Here is a 17,955-nt window from a genome sequence, read left to right on the forward strand (position 1 = left end):
GCAGTTCAGTTTAATGCTGTTGCAAGAGAAACAGTTTGCAAAATAAAAAATACACAGATGTGAAGGTCTGGGAAAGGCTGCTGGGAGACTGGGTGCGATTTATGAAGACAAATACTAGAACAATAATGATGGCAAACATATAAAAGAGCAGATTTATAATTCAAGTTGCGTGTTCAGTTGGAAGCCTTTCTAAGGTCCGTAACAGATGCAAAATGTTTCTTTTTTATGATCAATGCCATTAATTCTTTCCAGCTTAATGATTGGAAATAAAATAAATGTGCTGAGGACATGACAATATATCAACAGTAAAATATCGCCCTTTGTAACCGTGGCATCTTATCTGAACCCGAGGAGAGTTTCCAACACGAGGTCCATCACCAAGACTGCATATTTCAACATCTGTGACACTGGTCATTTCTGTCCCTGCTTCAGCTTAGCTGCTGCTGAAACCTTCATCCAGGCTTCTGTTATCTCGAGACTCGGCTACTCCAATGGTTGCCTCCCAACTTTGCTGCCCTAATTTCCTAATATGGAAAAAGCCTACTTTGCCCATCACCATGCTTGCTGAATGCCACTGGCTTCCAGTTAAGCAATGTCTCAATTTGAAAATTCTCTCCATCGTCCATCTTGTAACCTCCTCCGAGATCTCTGCACTCCTCCAAGTCCGGCCTCTTCTGTGTCCCTGATTTTCATCGCTCCTCAACTGGAGGGCATGCTTTCAGTTGCCTGGGCCCGAAGCTCTGGGATTTCCTCCCTAAACCTCTCTGCTTCTCTCTCCTCCTTTAAAATCTCTTTGACCAAGCTTTTGGTCACTTATCCTAATATCTCCTTAATGTGGATCAGCGTCAAATAGCGTTTGATAATGGTTCTGTGGACTAGTTTATTGCATTAAAGGTGCTACATGATTGTTAAATATTGTTATTCTCAATGGAGTAGGGGTATTAGCAATGGGTATTATACCAAATGAAAGAAATATAATATTAAAGCTGGAACCTGCATTCATAGATCTCTGTTTAGGATTGTTTCAAAGGTTTTCCACAGTAGGGACTTTGGTTTTAATTTAGTGTTTTAATAGCAATGGCAAAAAAGGCACCTCAACAAGAGGGTGTTAATATGCGAACAAAAGCTGTTTCCAATTAAACGGGAAACAATAGCAATGTGTTAGCTTGTCTCCTAACGAGATAAACACTTTTTACCCATTGTCTTGGGAAATCTTTGGTCCCAGCACTAAGGAGGGCATCTGGACGTCTTTCCTTATTGGCTGTGAATGGAAATATTTTGAGAAAAAACAGAGACAAAGGTACAGACAGGCTGCCAATTCAAACTAAGTCTATGTAAGTAGTTGTGTCTTTAAGCTGCAAGCTTGTCACGTGGAGAAGCAGAATGCAGGTCTGTTCAGCTGAAATCAAGTACATGTAATGTGTTTATTATTTAGTACTATTATGAAAAGACATTGCACTGTTCGAGCTAAGAAGATCTGAACATAATTGTTCGCTAAGTGTTTACTTGCACCTTTTTCTTGCAGAAATGTACTTTATTCATAAAATATCTGAAAGAACATTTGAAAATGGCCATCACAAAAAGTGCAATAATATTCATGTTTCCTACATAGATCAGGTTGCACTCTGAGGTACTTCACACCATCTTCAAAATGATTCCCGCCATTGACGAACAGGGCCGGTGAATCCCCCTGAATCAGGTCCCATTTCAGGACTTGATGGCCAGAGAAAGCACATGACGTGGCCAACAAGTCAATTATCAAATTCCAAATCCGTCCAGTAAGGGGATAATGAGTGGGAAAGTCTCCTGGTCAGCCAGAGGATTGTGGCAGCGGCACTGCAACAGCCTCCCTGGGTGCAAACTCTCCCCATGCAAGGGCCACCCTCTGGCAAGCATCTTCTGGTAGTCAAATGTGATGGTCCTGCGCTATTGACAGATTTGATGTTTCTGTAGAATGTTTTAAGGTTATTTTTTTTTCTCAGAGAGTCGGTATGTCTGGGAGGAATGCTGCTCAGATGCTGAGAATGCAGGATAATAAATCATTTTACCTAGGAATGTGCTACTTTGTAGAGTTAATGGGCTGGTGTTTGCACAAGAATTTTAGAGTAGGTATAGAAAGTCATGCAATATTAGGTTAATGGGAGGAGTAAGGCTTATTAGCAGAAAAACAATTTCTCTTTCATTTTTAGAAGGAGTTGTTGACTGGAGCTTTTTAACGAAAAAGCTCTCTCTCTCTCTGAAAAGTCTCTCTCTGGAAAGCCTCTTTGCAGAACTTTCTACACTAATTTAAAACAAGTATGCCTGGGTTTGCTAACTGTATTTAAAGTGGTATTTAAGTCTATGAGAAGACTGTTGCTTATCTGGAACTGAAATAGTGATAGGTTAGAAATTAGAGTTGTGTCTTTGCAGGTTTAAAGATTGTTCAATGGTTCAGAGTTAAGCTGCTTCATTTTTTAGAGTTACACTTAAACTGTGTAATGAATAAAGCTTTTTCTTTATATAAAATGATCCCTAATTCGTCAGTGGAATTAGTCCTGAAGTGAAGCATCCTGACCTCTCATTTATGACAAAATAAAACAATTGTTGGGGTCTAGTCTGGCTTCATAATATACCTGTGGTTCTGGTCTGGGACCCGAACACAAGGGACTGCCAGAAGAAGAATTCCAGCTGGCTATTGAATCATGGGGAGGCGCAACATTTCCTTTATGTATCCTCTTATCAGCTAACATCCCCACGGGCAGCCTTGCAGCAGGGACCTCTGGATAACAATTTCCCATTTCCTAGCTGTCACAGCTGACATAATCAGAATTAAAACTGAGCTTCTGGGAACTGGAGAAAACATACTTGAAAACTGTTCGAACATTCCTTTCAGTAAGCAACTCTCATGAGTTGGTGAACTAAATATGGATACATGTGGTTGCAAGATAGGATTTTTGTGAAGAAGTTGGTTCTGAGGCAAAGTTCAAAGGGTATCACCCTGTACTGGCAGCTTCAACCTACTGAGTCTCAGATACTTTGGATGGCACTGCCAACTTTTACACTGTGGGAATAAATATCCTCAAGGATTGACTGGATCCATGTTTGAAGATCTAGAATTCAGCGTCTCCTCCCCTGAATGTTTCTGATGGAAATTTCCCAATCGATGCAGAATACAGAAGATTAACCCAGTAAGTAAAGATAAATCATTCAGTGCAGAAATGGTAACCGATTTACCGAGCGGCAAGGTGGCCCAGTGGTTAGCACTGTGCTGGGGGAGCTGGGTTTGATTCCCAGTTTGGGTCACTGTCTGTGTGGAGTCTGCACGTTCTCCCTGTGTCTACGTGGGTTTCCTTCGGGTGTTCCGGTTTCCTCCCATAGTCCAAAGAGTCATTCTAGTTAGGTGCATTGGCCATGCTAAATTCTCCCTCAGTGTACCCGACCAGGCGCCAGAGTGTGGCGACTAGGGGATTTTCACAGTAACTTCATTGCAGTGTTAATGCAAGCCTAATTGTGACACTGATAAATAAACTTAAACTTTAGCCCAAGCATCAGAGGTCAGCCTCTTGCCAATTGATCACTTGTCCAGATCCACAGTGAGGTGGAGTTCCAGGGGTCGCTGCTCAGAAAGTGATTACTGGGCACTTGTAACAAGAACTCCAACGTCTGGTTTCTGGATGAAGTTAGTGGGTTATGTGACGATGCATTGTTCAAGAATGCCAGGCAAAGGAGCTGCTGCCGTGGACCCTCTCTAGACAGATGGCGGCAGTTGCAATTCCATGGTGGGATGGGTGCTCTTTCCTTTGATCCCAATCCAGGAATAACTTGAAGTTTATGCAGTTGGCCTTTATTGCTATCCAGCAGTTCCTCCACTTCTCTACGGTAAAGCAGTTTGCCATTGAAGAGCATGCCCAGCAGCTTTTGCCCACAGTCAGGGAAAGCAAAGCTGTATCATGATCCCCAGCGGAATTACTAAACTGGGTCTGAAAATTTAAATACCTGAAAGCAATTCATCTGGTATTTTCACAGATTTTGTTTGTCAGGCATGGTTTGCTTTTAATAAATCTTTACTGACTCTTGTTGTTCAGGCTCTTGTGAGACAACCCTTCTTGAATTGCATCCCTTCTTCGCTCCGCATACTATTCCCACAAGTAAAGAGGAGCTAATTTATCCCATCGTGCAGCTTTGATCTTATGTGGGAATTACAACAGGGTAGCAGGGAGTTGGTAGTATATTAGAACTTTGATGTGCTGCATGATGGATTGGTATGGCAAGGATTTGAAGCCATAATTCCACACATATTGCCATCAAAAGCAAATGAGGAGAAGGACTTCTGCAAAGAGAAAGAAGGGTAAATCAGCACAGGCCGAGCTTATGCAGCTCTGCTGCACTGCAGTGTGGATACATGTGTGTACTCTGACAGGATGCACGACAGCAGGTTTCCACGGCATCCACAGCAGCACCTCCCAAATGAGCCACCTCCACTGCTCAGGACAAAGCTGCTGCAGTCCGTTATACTGAATATATGAAGATGGTGCAGAGCTTCAAGTTTCTAGGTGACCAATAATCTGTCCTGGTCCCTCCACACTGACGATATAGTTAAGAAAGCCCACCAATGCCTTTACTTTCAAAGAAGGCTAAGGAAATTCAGCATGTCCAGGACGACTCACCAATTTTTACAGATGCACCACAGAAAGCATTTTTTCTGGTTGTATCACAGCTTGGTATGGCTCCTGCTCTGCCCAAGACCACAAGAAACTACAAAGGGTGGTGTTGCCGTTCATCCAGCAGTTCATCCAGAAACCAGACATTGGAGTTCTTGTTACAAAGCCCAGTTCATCACGCAAACCAGTCTCTCACCCATTGACTCTGTCTACACTTCCTGCTGCCTCAGAAAAGCAGTCGGCATAATCAAGGACCTCACGCATCCCGGACGTACTCTCTTCCACCTTCTTCCATCGGGAAAAAATGCAAAAGTCTGAGAACATGTTCAAACCGACTCAAGAACAGCTTCTTCCTTGCCAACATCAGACTTTGAAATGGATCTACCTCACATTAAGTTGATCTTTCTCTACACCCTAGCTACCACTGTAACACTACATTCTGCACTCTCTCCTTTCCTTCTCTATGAACGGTATGCTTTGTCTGTATAGCGCAGAAGAAACAATACCTTTCACTGTATACTAATACATGTGACAATAATAAATCAAATCAAATCGAATCTAACCCTCCACAAAGCAGCTCTTTCCAGACATCAGGTGCATACACTTCCTATCACTACAAAACTGCAAAGCTTAATGACTGCACCTAAGCAAACCACACAACCTCTCTTTCAATAAAAGCAAAATACTGCAGAAGCTAGAAATCTGAAATAAAAACAGGAAATCCTGGAAAAAACAGGAAATACTGGAAAGAGAATTGACCTATTGCATTGATATGACGGACTTAAAACCTTAACTCTGTTTCTCTCTCCATGGATGCTGCCGGACCTGCTGAATTTTTCTAGCATTTCCTTTTTTTATTTCAACCTCTCTTTTTTCCAAAAATGACAAGTCATGGCATCCAAATGACTAAAATGTGACCACAAGAAAGAAATTAAAGAGTTCTCATGTTTCACTTGAAAAATAATAGTATTTTCCATTGCTCAGCTGGTAGCAGAGAAACATTTGTACATTTTTAGAGAACTGAGTTAGAGTTCAAAATTAATTCACCTTACTTGATCATTGCAAAATACTAAATTGCCAGTAATTTATGGTCCATTTTATAAGTCAGCAAATACTCTGCTGGAGTATAGAAGTTTTTGACGTGCTTATTAATTCATCTATTCACTCAGGAAGTAAAAAATAAAATGGGTTACCTTGGGTACAGAAGGACTAAATGCCAAAGCAATGACAGTTTCTGTATGTCCTGACAGTTTGTGGATGAAGTTACTGGAGCCAAGTTCAAACAGGTAGGCCTATGAAGAGCAAGAATAGGGAAGGGTAAACATTATTGAGTTAAACATTACTGAGTCAAACATTGGGCTGACACATACTTTTCCTATTTATTTAATCAAAGTTTCTTTTGTTCCATTAATATTTTAAATAAGTTCTCTTGCTATTGTTAAAGACGCTGGCTGGGAATTCTCTGGCCATTCACGGCAGCGGGATTCTCTGGTCCCGCCTGTAGCACACCCCACCCATGGGTTTCCTGCCGGCATGGGGTAATGTCAATATGACAGCGGTGGGATCAGAAAATCCCACCGCTAGCAAACAACGCGCCACCTCCCACTGGCAGGAAACACACGGCTGGGTGGCCGTTCGGAAAAATGCTTTTTATTAATTTTGCTTTTTGCCCTTTGTTCATCTAAACCTTTTCACCCATCTGTGGATATATTTCTGCAGGCGTCAATAGAATTACAGAGGAGGCGATGGCCGAGTGGTATTATCGCTAGACTATTAATCCAGAAACTCAGCTAGTGTTCTGGGGACTTGAGTTCAAATCCTGCCACGGCAGGTGGTGGAATTTGAATTCAATAAAAAATATCTGGAATTAAGAATCTACTGATGACCATGAAACCATTGCCGATTGTCGGAAAAACCCATCTGGTTCATTAATGTCCTTTAGGGAAGGAAATATGCCGTTCTTACCTGGTCTGACCTACATGTGGCTCCAGAGCCACAGCAATGTGGTTGACTCTCAACTGCCCTCAGGCAATAGGGATGGGCAATAAATGCTGGCCAGCCAACGACACCCATGTCCCACAAATAAATATAATTTTAAAAAGCTGCTGGGTCTCATTGGCATTTGTTTGTGTCGATGTGACAGCCTGCCTGGACTTCCCATTTAAAGTGTGATTGATCCTCTTAACAGGGGAATTGCATTCACTACTCTCAATTTTGTCAATGACATTAAGCCCAACTTCATAAACAGTGGGCTAGTCATTTTATGTAAAAGTCTGGCTATGAATATCTTTGTTGTGACAGTGCAGGTGACTGCTTGCAGTGAGGGCCTCCCATATTATTGCACACGTGCACAATGCAAATCTCCATTCACCTGCACCTCCTCCAGGGCCAGCTTGTACCTCCCCCTACCCATCTGACCCCCTTATCCCCCTTCTCTCTGCCCCTATCCCTTGCTGCTCTCCTTTGCTCTGCCACTCATCCCTGGCTCCCCTCCTTGCTCTTTACCCACATTCCCTATCTCAGGGCTCTGATAATAGCCTCACATTTCTCATCCTGGTCTTTTCTGTTTCTGCGTGGGCGAGTCATAGCTGGATGTCACAAATAGCATTGCGCGAACAATTCATTGGACATCTAGCCTGCAGGGAGACATATCTCCACCTGCATCAGTGCGATCAACCTCACAACAAACAACACAACGGTGAAAGAAAAGGATTCTTATTTGCTTAAATTACAGTTTTCAATCTTGTGATATAAATCAAATTAGTGAGTGTATAGAAGTGAATTGTGGATAATTAAACCTCAGCAAAATGGGTGTAATAAATCATGTGTCACTGGACATGTGGTTGATGTAATTCATTTATTTGCTTTCGAGAAGTCACTGTGCATTTTCTTCATTCGCTCTGCACAGAGTTGCTTCGGAATGATAACAGCCTTTTCTGTTGCTGTTAATTCAGGTTACAGAAATAAAATGATTAGTTAAATATTTCACTTCACGACGTCAGATTTTATTTAGACAAATAGTTCGTTAATCAAACAGGTTGCTTTTCAGGAAAAAATGCTGTAATGAAAAGTTTTAGGATTAAAAAAAAACACTTGACTGCATGAGGAACAGAAATGTCCTTTTTGACATGAAACACGCATTTTTGATTCATTACATCAAGAAAATCATTACAACATCAGTTTGTGCAGATGATGCGGAGATGCCGGTGTTGGACTGGGGTAAGCACAGTAAGAAGTCTCACAACACCAGGTTAAAGTCCAACAGGTTTATTTGGAATCACGAGCTTTCGGAACGCTGCTCCTTCATCACTCACCTGTTGTGAGACATCTTAGTTTGTGCAGAGGGAAAGGTCTCATCTTTTCCTGTCACACATTAGCAAAGACCTTTTGTCACGGCGACCTAGGAGACCATGTGATCTTTTAAACCAAAGTTTTGGCAAACTTCGGGAACCACGCAACTCCCCGACCCATGGGACGGCACAATTTGGAGCTGGAGAGCAGGTTTTAAAACTCGCAGTTGGGGCTGGGACAGCAGGGTGCGTTAGGTTTGACGGTGCTGTTGTCTTGCCGTAAATATTTCTTGTAAACAGACTTTTTTTCCTGTAAATAAACAGTTATTACTTCACTGGCTGTTTGAATGCCAGGTATTTAGTTATTTTATTTCAGTCAGTGATACTGCCCATCATTTCACCAAGTCCAGGTGTCAGATGCAGCAATGCCTATATTGATGGTCAAGAACAGAGTCAAGATGCATGATGTTGTTTGAAGATTGAACTACAGCCAAAACTATGTATGAAAACCTTCCAGGTATTCCTTACAGAATCTCAGCTGGAAAGATTGCAGCTAATCAATCCACTACGTATCGTAGATTCAAAACAAGCTTGTAATCCTTTGCACAATCTCAATGAAACTCGCCAAATACTGCACATACTTCTGAATCTGTGTAGATCTTTGGCTTTCCAAATTTTGAGGTTGGGCTTAATATTAACCCACCCCACCAAGTGGGAAGAGGGTGGTGGGGAGTGGAGGGAGCTTTAAGATGGACCTTACCTCCCACTGCCGCTGGAATCCTGCTGGCAATCATTTCAATGGCTCACTGCAGTTAGGCGGCTAAGGCATTTGACAAAAGCTAACAGGGCTCTCAGGAATCAATGGAAATTGAAGCTCTATTATGCCAATGAGGACTTTAACCCAGGCTAGAATGAGAAAGGTCTGCAGCTGTCGGAATGAAGGCGGGGCTCTCTGGAGACCTGTCTGAACAGATAGCCCTGAAGTTAAGACACTTAAGGCCACGAATTTAGGTCCGTCTGTTCGAACCCTGCTGGAGGTTAAAATCAACCCCAGAATAAAGAACAAAGAGAACAAAGAAAAATGCAGCACAGGAACAGCCCTTTGACCCTCCAAGCCTTGGCCGATCATGATGCCCTAAGTAAACTAAAAAAGAGGGGTACGGTCCTTACTCGGACCGTGTCCCTTTATTTCCTCCCTATTCCTGTACCCATCCAGATGCCTCTTAAATGTTGCTAATGTGCCTGCTTCCAAAACCTCCTCTGCCAGTGCGTTCCAGGCACCCATCACTCTCTGCGTAAAAAACCTCCCCCGCACATCTCCCTTAAACTTTCCCCCTCTCACCTTGAACCTGTGCCCCCTTGCAACTGACGCTTCCACCCTGGGAAAAAGCGTCTGACTATCCAGCCTGTCTATGCTTCCCATAATTTTGAATAGAAAAGCAGGAAATAACCAAGAGCTTAATTGTATGATAGTGCATTTAGAATTGTAAAATGGCCCGAAGTATTCCACTAGAGTGTTATCGAACCATAGAATCCTCACAGTGCAGAAAGAGGCCATCCGGCCCACTGAATCTGCACCGAGTATAAAGTTTGGAACCAAGCCACATTATTAGGTATTAGGACAGGTGATCAAAAACTTGATCAAAGAGGTAGGTTTTAGGAAGTGACTTAAAGGAGAGAGAGAGAGAAAGGTTTAGGGAGAGAATTCAAGGTTAGGACCTTGGCAGCTGAAGGCCCAGTCGCTTATGGTGAAATAAGGAAGGAAAATCAGCATTGCATGAGAAGGCAGAATTGGAGGAGTGTAAGAATATTATTTAACACTGACAGTATATTGTGAATATTTTATGACTTGACTAAGTCATAGTTCAGAACAATCAAATTTTTATATTACTTTTCAAAGGAAAATGTCCAATTTGAAATGAGTGCAATGAAACTTCAAATCAAAGACAATGCATATTTCAGGATAAATGTGTTACAGCCATTATCCAGGTCAGGATTACTGACAAAGTACTAAAAATTGGAACACTGGATGGTGTTTGCCACTTTAAACACGCATAAATTTAAAAATGATATATGCAGACAAATATTTAACCACATGTCTACCTCCTCACTCTTTTTCAGTAATAACAGTGTGCTCAATGACACTGAGTTTCTCCAACTGCACCTTTCCTCAGCAAACATAGTGATATCTCCATGCAGTATGACTGATCCATACTTTCCATTCATTACACAAATGTCATCAGTCAAGGTTTGAGTGGTTGTGTTGATAACTGGGGCAGATTGAGCAGAGGGCATTTCCTGTCTTTGTGCCAATGGGGCTGGTGACTCATGTTTGGTCAATTTCACAGATCCAGCCTGGATTTAAGTTTGAAACGGTGGCACAGTGGTTAGCACTGCTGCCTCACAGCGTCAGGGACCCGGGTTCGATTCTGGCCTTGGGTCACTGTCTGTGCAGAGTCTGCACGTTCTCCCCGCGTCTGCGTGGGTTTCCTCCGGGTGCTCCGGTTTCCTCCCACAGTCCGAAAGACGTGCTGGCTAGGGTGCATTGGCCGTGCTAAATTCTCCCTCAGTGTACCCGAACAGGCGCCGGAGTGTGGTGACTAGGGGATTTTCACAGTGGCTTCATTGCAGTGTTAATGTGGGCCTGCTTGTGACACTAATAAATAAACTTTTATAAACTTGGGGCTGGGCTCGGGAATGGTCGGGGGGCCAGCAATCGGGCTGTGGGGGGGTGGAGAGCCGGTGTTGAGATGTTCGCAGGGCTGCCAGTGATCAAGCTGGCCAGCAATCAGGAGGCTTTCAGTGCGTGGCCACTGCGCATGTGCCGATCTCGGCACTGACAGATCTTGGCACTGACAGATCTTGGCACTGACAGATCTCGGCACTGACAGATCTCGGCACTGACAGATCTCGGCACTGACAGATCTCGGCACTGACTGATCTCGGCACTGACAGATCTCGGCACTGACAGATCTCGGCACTGACTGATCTCGGCACTGACAGATCTCGGCACTGACAGATCTTGGCACTGACAGATCTCGGCACTGACAGATCTTGGCACTGACAGATCTTGGCACTGACAGATCTCGGCACTGACAGATCTCGGCACTGACAGATCTCGGCACTGACTGATCTCGGCACTGACTGGTCTCAGCACTGACAGATCTCGGCACTGACTGGTCTCGGCATTGACTGGTCTCGGCACTGACAGATCTCGGCACTGACAGATCGGCACTGACGGATCTCGGCACTGACAGATCTCGGCACTGACTGGTCTCGGCACTGACAGATCTCGGCACTGACAGATCTTGGCACTGACAGATCTCGGCACTGACAGATCTCGGCACTGACTGATCTCGGCACTGACTGGGCTCGGCACTGACTGGTCTCGGCACTGACAGATCTCGGCACTGACTGGTCTCGGCATTGACTGGTCTCGGCACTGACAGATCTCGGCACTGACTGGTCTCGGCATTGACTGGTCTCGGCACTGACAGATCTCGGCACTGACAGATCGGCACTGACGGATCTCGGCACTGACTGGTCTCGGCACTGACTGGGCTCGGCACTGACTGGGCTCGGCACTGACTGGTCTCGGCACTGACAGATCTCGGCACTGACTGGTCTCGGCATTGACTGGTCTCGGCACTGACAGATCTCGGCACTGACAGATCTCGGCACTGACTGATCTCGGCACTGACAGATCGGCACTGATGGATCTCGGCACTGACTGGTCTCGGCACTGACAGATCTCGGCACTGACTGGTCTCGGCACTGACTGGTCTCGGCACTGACAGATCTCGGCACTGACAGATCGGCACTGACGGATCTCGGCACTGACTGGTCTCGGCACTGACAGATCTTGGCACTGACAGATCTCGGCACTGACTGGTCTCGGCACTGACTGGTCTCGGCACTGACAGATCTCGGCACTGACAGATCGGCACTGACGGATCTCGGCACTGACTGGTCTCGGCACTGACAGATCTTGGCACTGACAGATCTCGGCACTGACAGATCTCGGCACTGACAGATCTCGACACTGACAGATCTCAGCACTGACAGATCTCGGCACTGACAGATCTCAGCACTGACAGATCTCGGCACTGACAGATCTCGGCACTGACAGGTCTCGGCACTGACTGATCTCGGCACTGACAGATCGGCACTGACAGATCTTGGCACTGACAGGTCTCGGCACTGACTGATCTCGGCACTGACAGATCTCGGCACTGACAGGTCTCGGCACTGACAGATCTCGGCACTGACAGATCGGCACTGACAGATCGGCACATGCACAGTAGCTTGCTCAGCGCGCTGATTCCAGCCTCCCGGGCGGGAATAGGCCCCGGTCCCCTGAAATGTAATGATATTCACACTGGTGGCCTCTGCAGTGCATTGGTGTGGGAGATTCTTGTCTGAACTCCCACTGAAAAACCAGCGTGAATTACTCCAGTTTTCACACAAATTCGACACTTAGAGTGTTTTTGGGAGAATTCCGCCTCACATTCGGTCTGCGAACCTGATAGTTTTCCACCCGAACCATGTATTATTGATCACAACGCCGCACTATGATTGCCATCACACATCAATAGTGCACTGAGAATGAGGCTTAATTGGAACAAAAAGCTTCAAAAATATCAAAATATTAGATGCTGGAAAATATTGTGCAAAAGGGACTGATTCAAGCTTCAGATAAAAAATTTACAAATTTGTCACAGAGCAGAAGGAGGCCATTCAGCCCGTCATGTCTGCATTATCATGGAATGAGCACCTTTAGTGCCTTCTCCCCATCACCCTGCACATTCTTCTTTTTCAGATAACAGTCTTTTGAATGCTTCTGTTGAACCTGCCTCCACCACATTCTCAGGCAGTGTATTCTAGACCATAACCACCCGGATTGTGAAAAAGAAAATTCTCATATGAAGCTTGCTTCTTTTGCCAGTTACTTTAAACCTGCGCTCTCTCATGGGAACGGTTTCTCCTTATCTATTCCGTCCAGACCCCTCTTTCTACAGCTCCATCAAATCTCCTCTCAGCCTTCTTATCTGCAAGGGAAACAGTAACTTCTCCAACCCATCTTCATAGTTGAACTTTGTCAGCCCTGGAACAAACAAAGCTCGTTCAAGTAAATAAAAACAAAATGCTGCGGATGCTGGAGATCTGAAATGAAAACAGAAAGTTCTGGGAAAACTCGGCAGGTGGGGCAGCATCTGTGGAGAGAGAAACAGAGTCAGTGTTTGGAGTCCAATATCACTCTTCTTTGTATTTCAAAGAAAAATCGTATTGGAGGTGAAACGTTAGGCCTGCTCAAGCTTTGCTGTTGCACTTTGGGTTTGAACCTATTGACTAGTTTTGGAGCTTTGAAATCATATGCTTAATTGGAAATAGGTTCAATACTAGCAATAACTTTATCTTAAAGTAAAGTTAAAGTTTATTTATTAGTCACAAGTAAGGCTTGCATTAACACTGCAATGAAGTTACTGTGAAAATCCCTGAGTCGCCACACTCCAAAGGCTTTTTAGGTACACTGTGGGAGAATTTAGCATGGCCAATCCATCTAACCCGCACATCTTTGGACTGTGGGGGGAAAGCGGAGCACCCAGAGGAAACCCACGCAGACTCGAGGAGAATATGCAAACTCCACACAGACAGTGACCCAAGCCGGGTCCCTGGCGCTGTGAGGCAGCAGTGCTAACCACTGTGCCACCCCATCTTTGACACTTTACCATAAAAGAAAATTAATGGCATCAGCTGTTCCTACTCCACAATGTAAATTGGCTCACTCAGATCACAAGTGTTGTAAATGGGTGACTGTTGTACCTCTTAATTTAAAAGTCAAAGTTTAGCGGCAGACTCCACTTTGGAGAAAATGCAGTTCCAGAGTGAAAGCAACTATACACTGATAAGTTTTCTGAAAAGTGTAGCCTGCTGCTTTAATAAAAGCACAAAGTCAGAGGTGCCGCCCTCCATATTGCCAGAATATTGGTAGAGAATGCTGCCCAATGCTGCTTTCCTGTGGCCAATCTAGCAAACAGTTCCAGGTGTGATTTCTTCAGAGGGTGCGTACAGAGTCATGACAAATGGTAGTGGTTCCCGGAAACAAACGGTTTAAGTGACGGTTGCTTTGCCTCACGCTCTCACTTCTTTTTCACAGATAACTTGGCGGATGTCATCCAAATGAAATTAATCTTTAGCATAAGGAAAGGATTCCACTTGGCTCATCCATACAGACTAATTGAGGTACTTAGGTTGGGGAGGACATAAGTCCAAGTTGCGCAAGCATAGAACTAAGTTAGACATTAAGAGTTTTTCTTTCCAGCAAAGTGCTGCTCTTTGAAACAAGTTGCCAACACGTGCAATGAATGTCAATTCACTACAAGCATTCAAAAAGAATTCCTGAAATATAACTGCATATTGTTACAACTGATCCCCAGGCAAGGTTTCTCAAATTTGTTAACACAGACTTGATCCCTCAATTTGTTAACTTCCAAATGGGATAGCCCCCAATTGATATGTCCCGGGTGAGGAAGGATGAACTGGCTCCCTTTCTTTATTCAACCCCAACTTGCCACATACAAAGATATAGAAGAAAATAACGCAGATTTAAACAGGAGTTCCACAGATTTAGAACATGCCACACATGAAGTTATAGAACAAAATAATACAGATATAAACAGGGGTTTCATAGATTTATAACATGCCACGCGTAAAGGTAAATGATAAAATAATGCAGATTTTAACAGGAGTTTCAAGGGTTGAGAACATGTCACATGTATACAATAAATGACAAAATAATGCAGATTTAAACAGTAGATTTGCAGTTTTAAAACATGCCATGGGTAAAGTTAAATGATAAAATAATGCCGATTTAAACAGGAGTTTCACTGATGTAAAAAGTGCCACAAGTAAAGTTATATAATAAATTAATGGAGATTTACAAAGGAATTTCACAGATTTAGAACATACCAAGTTATATAGAACATAGAACATAGAAAGCCACAGCACAAACAGGCCCTTCGGCCCACAAGTTGCGCCGATCACATCCCCACCTCTAGGCCTATCTATAGCCCTCAATCCCATTAAATCCCATGTACTCATCCAGAAGTCTCTTAAAAGACCCCAACGAGTTTGCCTCCACCACCACCGACGTCAGCCGATTCCACTCACCCACCACCCTCTGAGTGAAAAACTTACCCCTGACATCCCCCCTGTACCTACCCCCCAGCACCTTAAACCTGTGTCCTCTCGTAGCAACCATTTCAGCCCTTGGAAATAGCCTCTGAGAGTCCACCCTATCCAGACCCCTCAACATCTTGTAAACCTCTATCAGGTCACCTCTCATCCTTCGTCTCTCCAGGGAGAAGAGACCAAGCTCCCTCAACCTATCCTCATAAGGCATGCCCCCCAATCCAGGCAACATCCTTGTAAATCTCCTCTGCACCCTTTCAATGGCTTCAACATCTTTCCTGTAATGAGGTGACCAGAACTGCGCGCAGTACTCCAAGTGGGGTCTAACCAGGGTCCTATAAAGCTGCAGCATTATCTCCCGACTCCTAAACTCAATCCCTCGATTAATGAAGGCTAGTACGCCATACGCCTTCTTGACCGCATCCTCCACCTGCGAGGCCGATTTAAGAGTCCTATGGACCCGGACCCCAAGGTCCTTCTGATCCTCTACACTGCTAAGAATGGTACCCTTCATTTTATACTGCTGCTCCATCCCATTGGATCTGCCAAAATGGATCACTACACACTTATCCGGGTTGAAGTCCATCTGCCACTTCTCCGCCCAGTCTTGCATTCTATCTATGTCTCGCTGCAACTTCTGACATCCCTCCAAACTATCCACAACACCACCTACCTATATAATAAAATAATGCAGATTTAAACAGGAGTTTCAAAGCTTTAAAACTTGCCACACACAAAGTTATATAATAAAATAATGCAGATTTAAACAGGAGTTTCCTGGATTTATAACATGCCACGCGTAAAGTTATAGAACAAAATAATAGAAACAGGAGTTTCACAGATTTGAAACTTGCCACATGTTTGTGATAAAATAATGCAGATTTAAACACTACATTAAATCTCCTTAATCAGCTGTATAATACCTTTTAAAAACAATGGCTGGAATTCATAGTCCTACTTCAAAGAGTTCATAACAACTTGGAACTGTCAACCAGACTGTGAAATTGCAGGCACCCTACTACGATAACGGACGATTGTGAATTAGTCATGTAGCACTGATTCAAGTGTTTATGTCAACAGACAGAATGAGGTAGTAACTGATTTTTAAAAAAACACTTCAGACAAGTTTTGTTCCAAGAGTTAAAGGTTAGGAGTTTTAAAAGCCTTGACAGCTTCTTTTCACAATTCATCTCGACTTTTGATTGTTGTTTTTGAAAGTTCCAATGAGCTTCACAGTTCCAATGAGTTTATGGATTTTTTTAATGCAAATTCATGCCTACTTTTAGCAATCCCAAAGGGCACTTGACCTCTCCCAAAGGGCACCTGACCTCCCCCAAAGGTGTCCCAGGACTAAATCCAAAGGGGTACCTTACCTCTGCAAAAAAGTACCTTGGCTAATCGAACAAACTAACAAAGCTGAGACCTGGTGCTACCGGATCTGATTTGCACACCTCGAGTTTCAGACAACTCTCACACCAAAATCACATGTAGGCTGTTGTTGATGCACATGGGCAGCAACCTCTGCAAAATGTGAATGCGCATATCTTAGAAACCCTGCAGCACAGAGAAAGGCCATTCGGCCCATCGAGTCTGCACCAACCACAATCTCACCCAAACCCTACCCCCATATCCCTACATATTTACCCACTAATCCCTCTAACCTACGCATCCCAGGACACTAAGGGCAATTTTAGCATGGCCAATCAACCTAACCCGCACATCTTTGGACTGGGCATATCTGGACCTGGGCCCATTTCTATCCCCACAAAAATGTTAGCTGCTGTGTTCGGGGATTTCCAGATTCAGACTATTTTCACAAAGACGGAGAGGCTCTCCATTGTGACAAAAATCCAGGTGATAAAGTATGCATGGAATATGATTGATAATGGATTGCCCTCTGTTCCTATCTGTGGAACGACCTCTGAGACAATGTCAACGTTTAATTAGCTAAAGTTGTTGGATCCTCCAGCAGCTCATGGGAGCTCTGAGTTTGTTGCTGGCACAAATTCGCTGCTTCTTTCTTCTTGCTGTCAGTAAGTGCCAGGATCAGTTATGTAAGATATCTTGGTTTATCACAGTTGCCTCCAAAGCCTGTTCACATATTGTGGAAGTATTTTTGTAAACTTTATTTGCTATTCATAATATCCATGAATAAATATGTATAATAATAAATTGATTTGCTCCTGTTGCATTAACCAATAAAAAATTCAAAGATAGCTTGAATGGATTGAGGTCTCAAAGTCACTGTCTGGGCCAAAAGCACCAAGACAGTACAAGCTTAATCTGTGGCCTGTATTGTTCGCTGATCCCAACAGGGAGCAATTTTTAAAAGCGGCATCTCGGCCTTTTGGCTAAGATGCAAATGAGCCCAAGTCTTGGAGGAGGAACCTCCCCCTTCTCCAATCAGCTTGGCTCATGTAGATCGGGCCCAGGACAGGGTGGTTTAGTCGCCCGCCCTGTCTTGTCAGCCTGGATCGGAAATGTCTCAACTTGTTGAGACTCTGAATTGGATTTGATTTGATTGAATTGGAAAAGTATTTAAAAAAAACAGGGATCAAGTGTAGTATGGATAGGATGCTGCACTTGGTTGAGGTCATTAGGTTACATTTAAGCTTCATTTGAAGCAATTTTTAAAAGCGGCATCTCGGCCTTTTGGCTAAGATGCAAATGAGATCAAGCCTTGGAGGAGGTGAGTCTGCACCTACTCCAATCAGCTTTTCTCATGTAGATCAGGCCCAAGACAGGAGTGGAGGCCCTGTCTTGTCAGCTTGGATCGGAAATGTTTCAACTTGTTGAGACTCTGAATTGGACTTGATTTGATTGAATTGGAAAAG

General features: G+C 43.9%; 1 protein-coding gene across 1 annotated transcript in view; it reads right to left on the reverse strand.

Moving 5' to 3' along the window:
• The window catches only part of wdr27 (WD repeat domain 27), a 411,108-nt gene that overhangs the window by 189,778 nt on the left and 203,375 nt on the right, over nucleotides 1–17,955 (reverse strand). Inside the window, exon 24 of the mRNA XM_078230640.1 lies at nucleotides 5,834–5,932. Within this exon, the coding sequence (XP_078086766.1) occupies nucleotides 5,834–5,932 (99 nt within the window). The remainder of the gene's footprint in view (nucleotides 1–5,833; nucleotides 5,933–17,955) is intronic.

This window comes from Mustelus asterias, chromosome 15 (assembly GCF_964213995.1).
Source record: "Mustelus asterias chromosome 15, sMusAst1.hap1.1, whole genome shotgun sequence".
In the NCBI taxonomy this organism is placed as follows: Eukaryota; Metazoa; Chordata; class Chondrichthyes; order Carcharhiniformes; family Triakidae; genus Mustelus; species Mustelus asterias.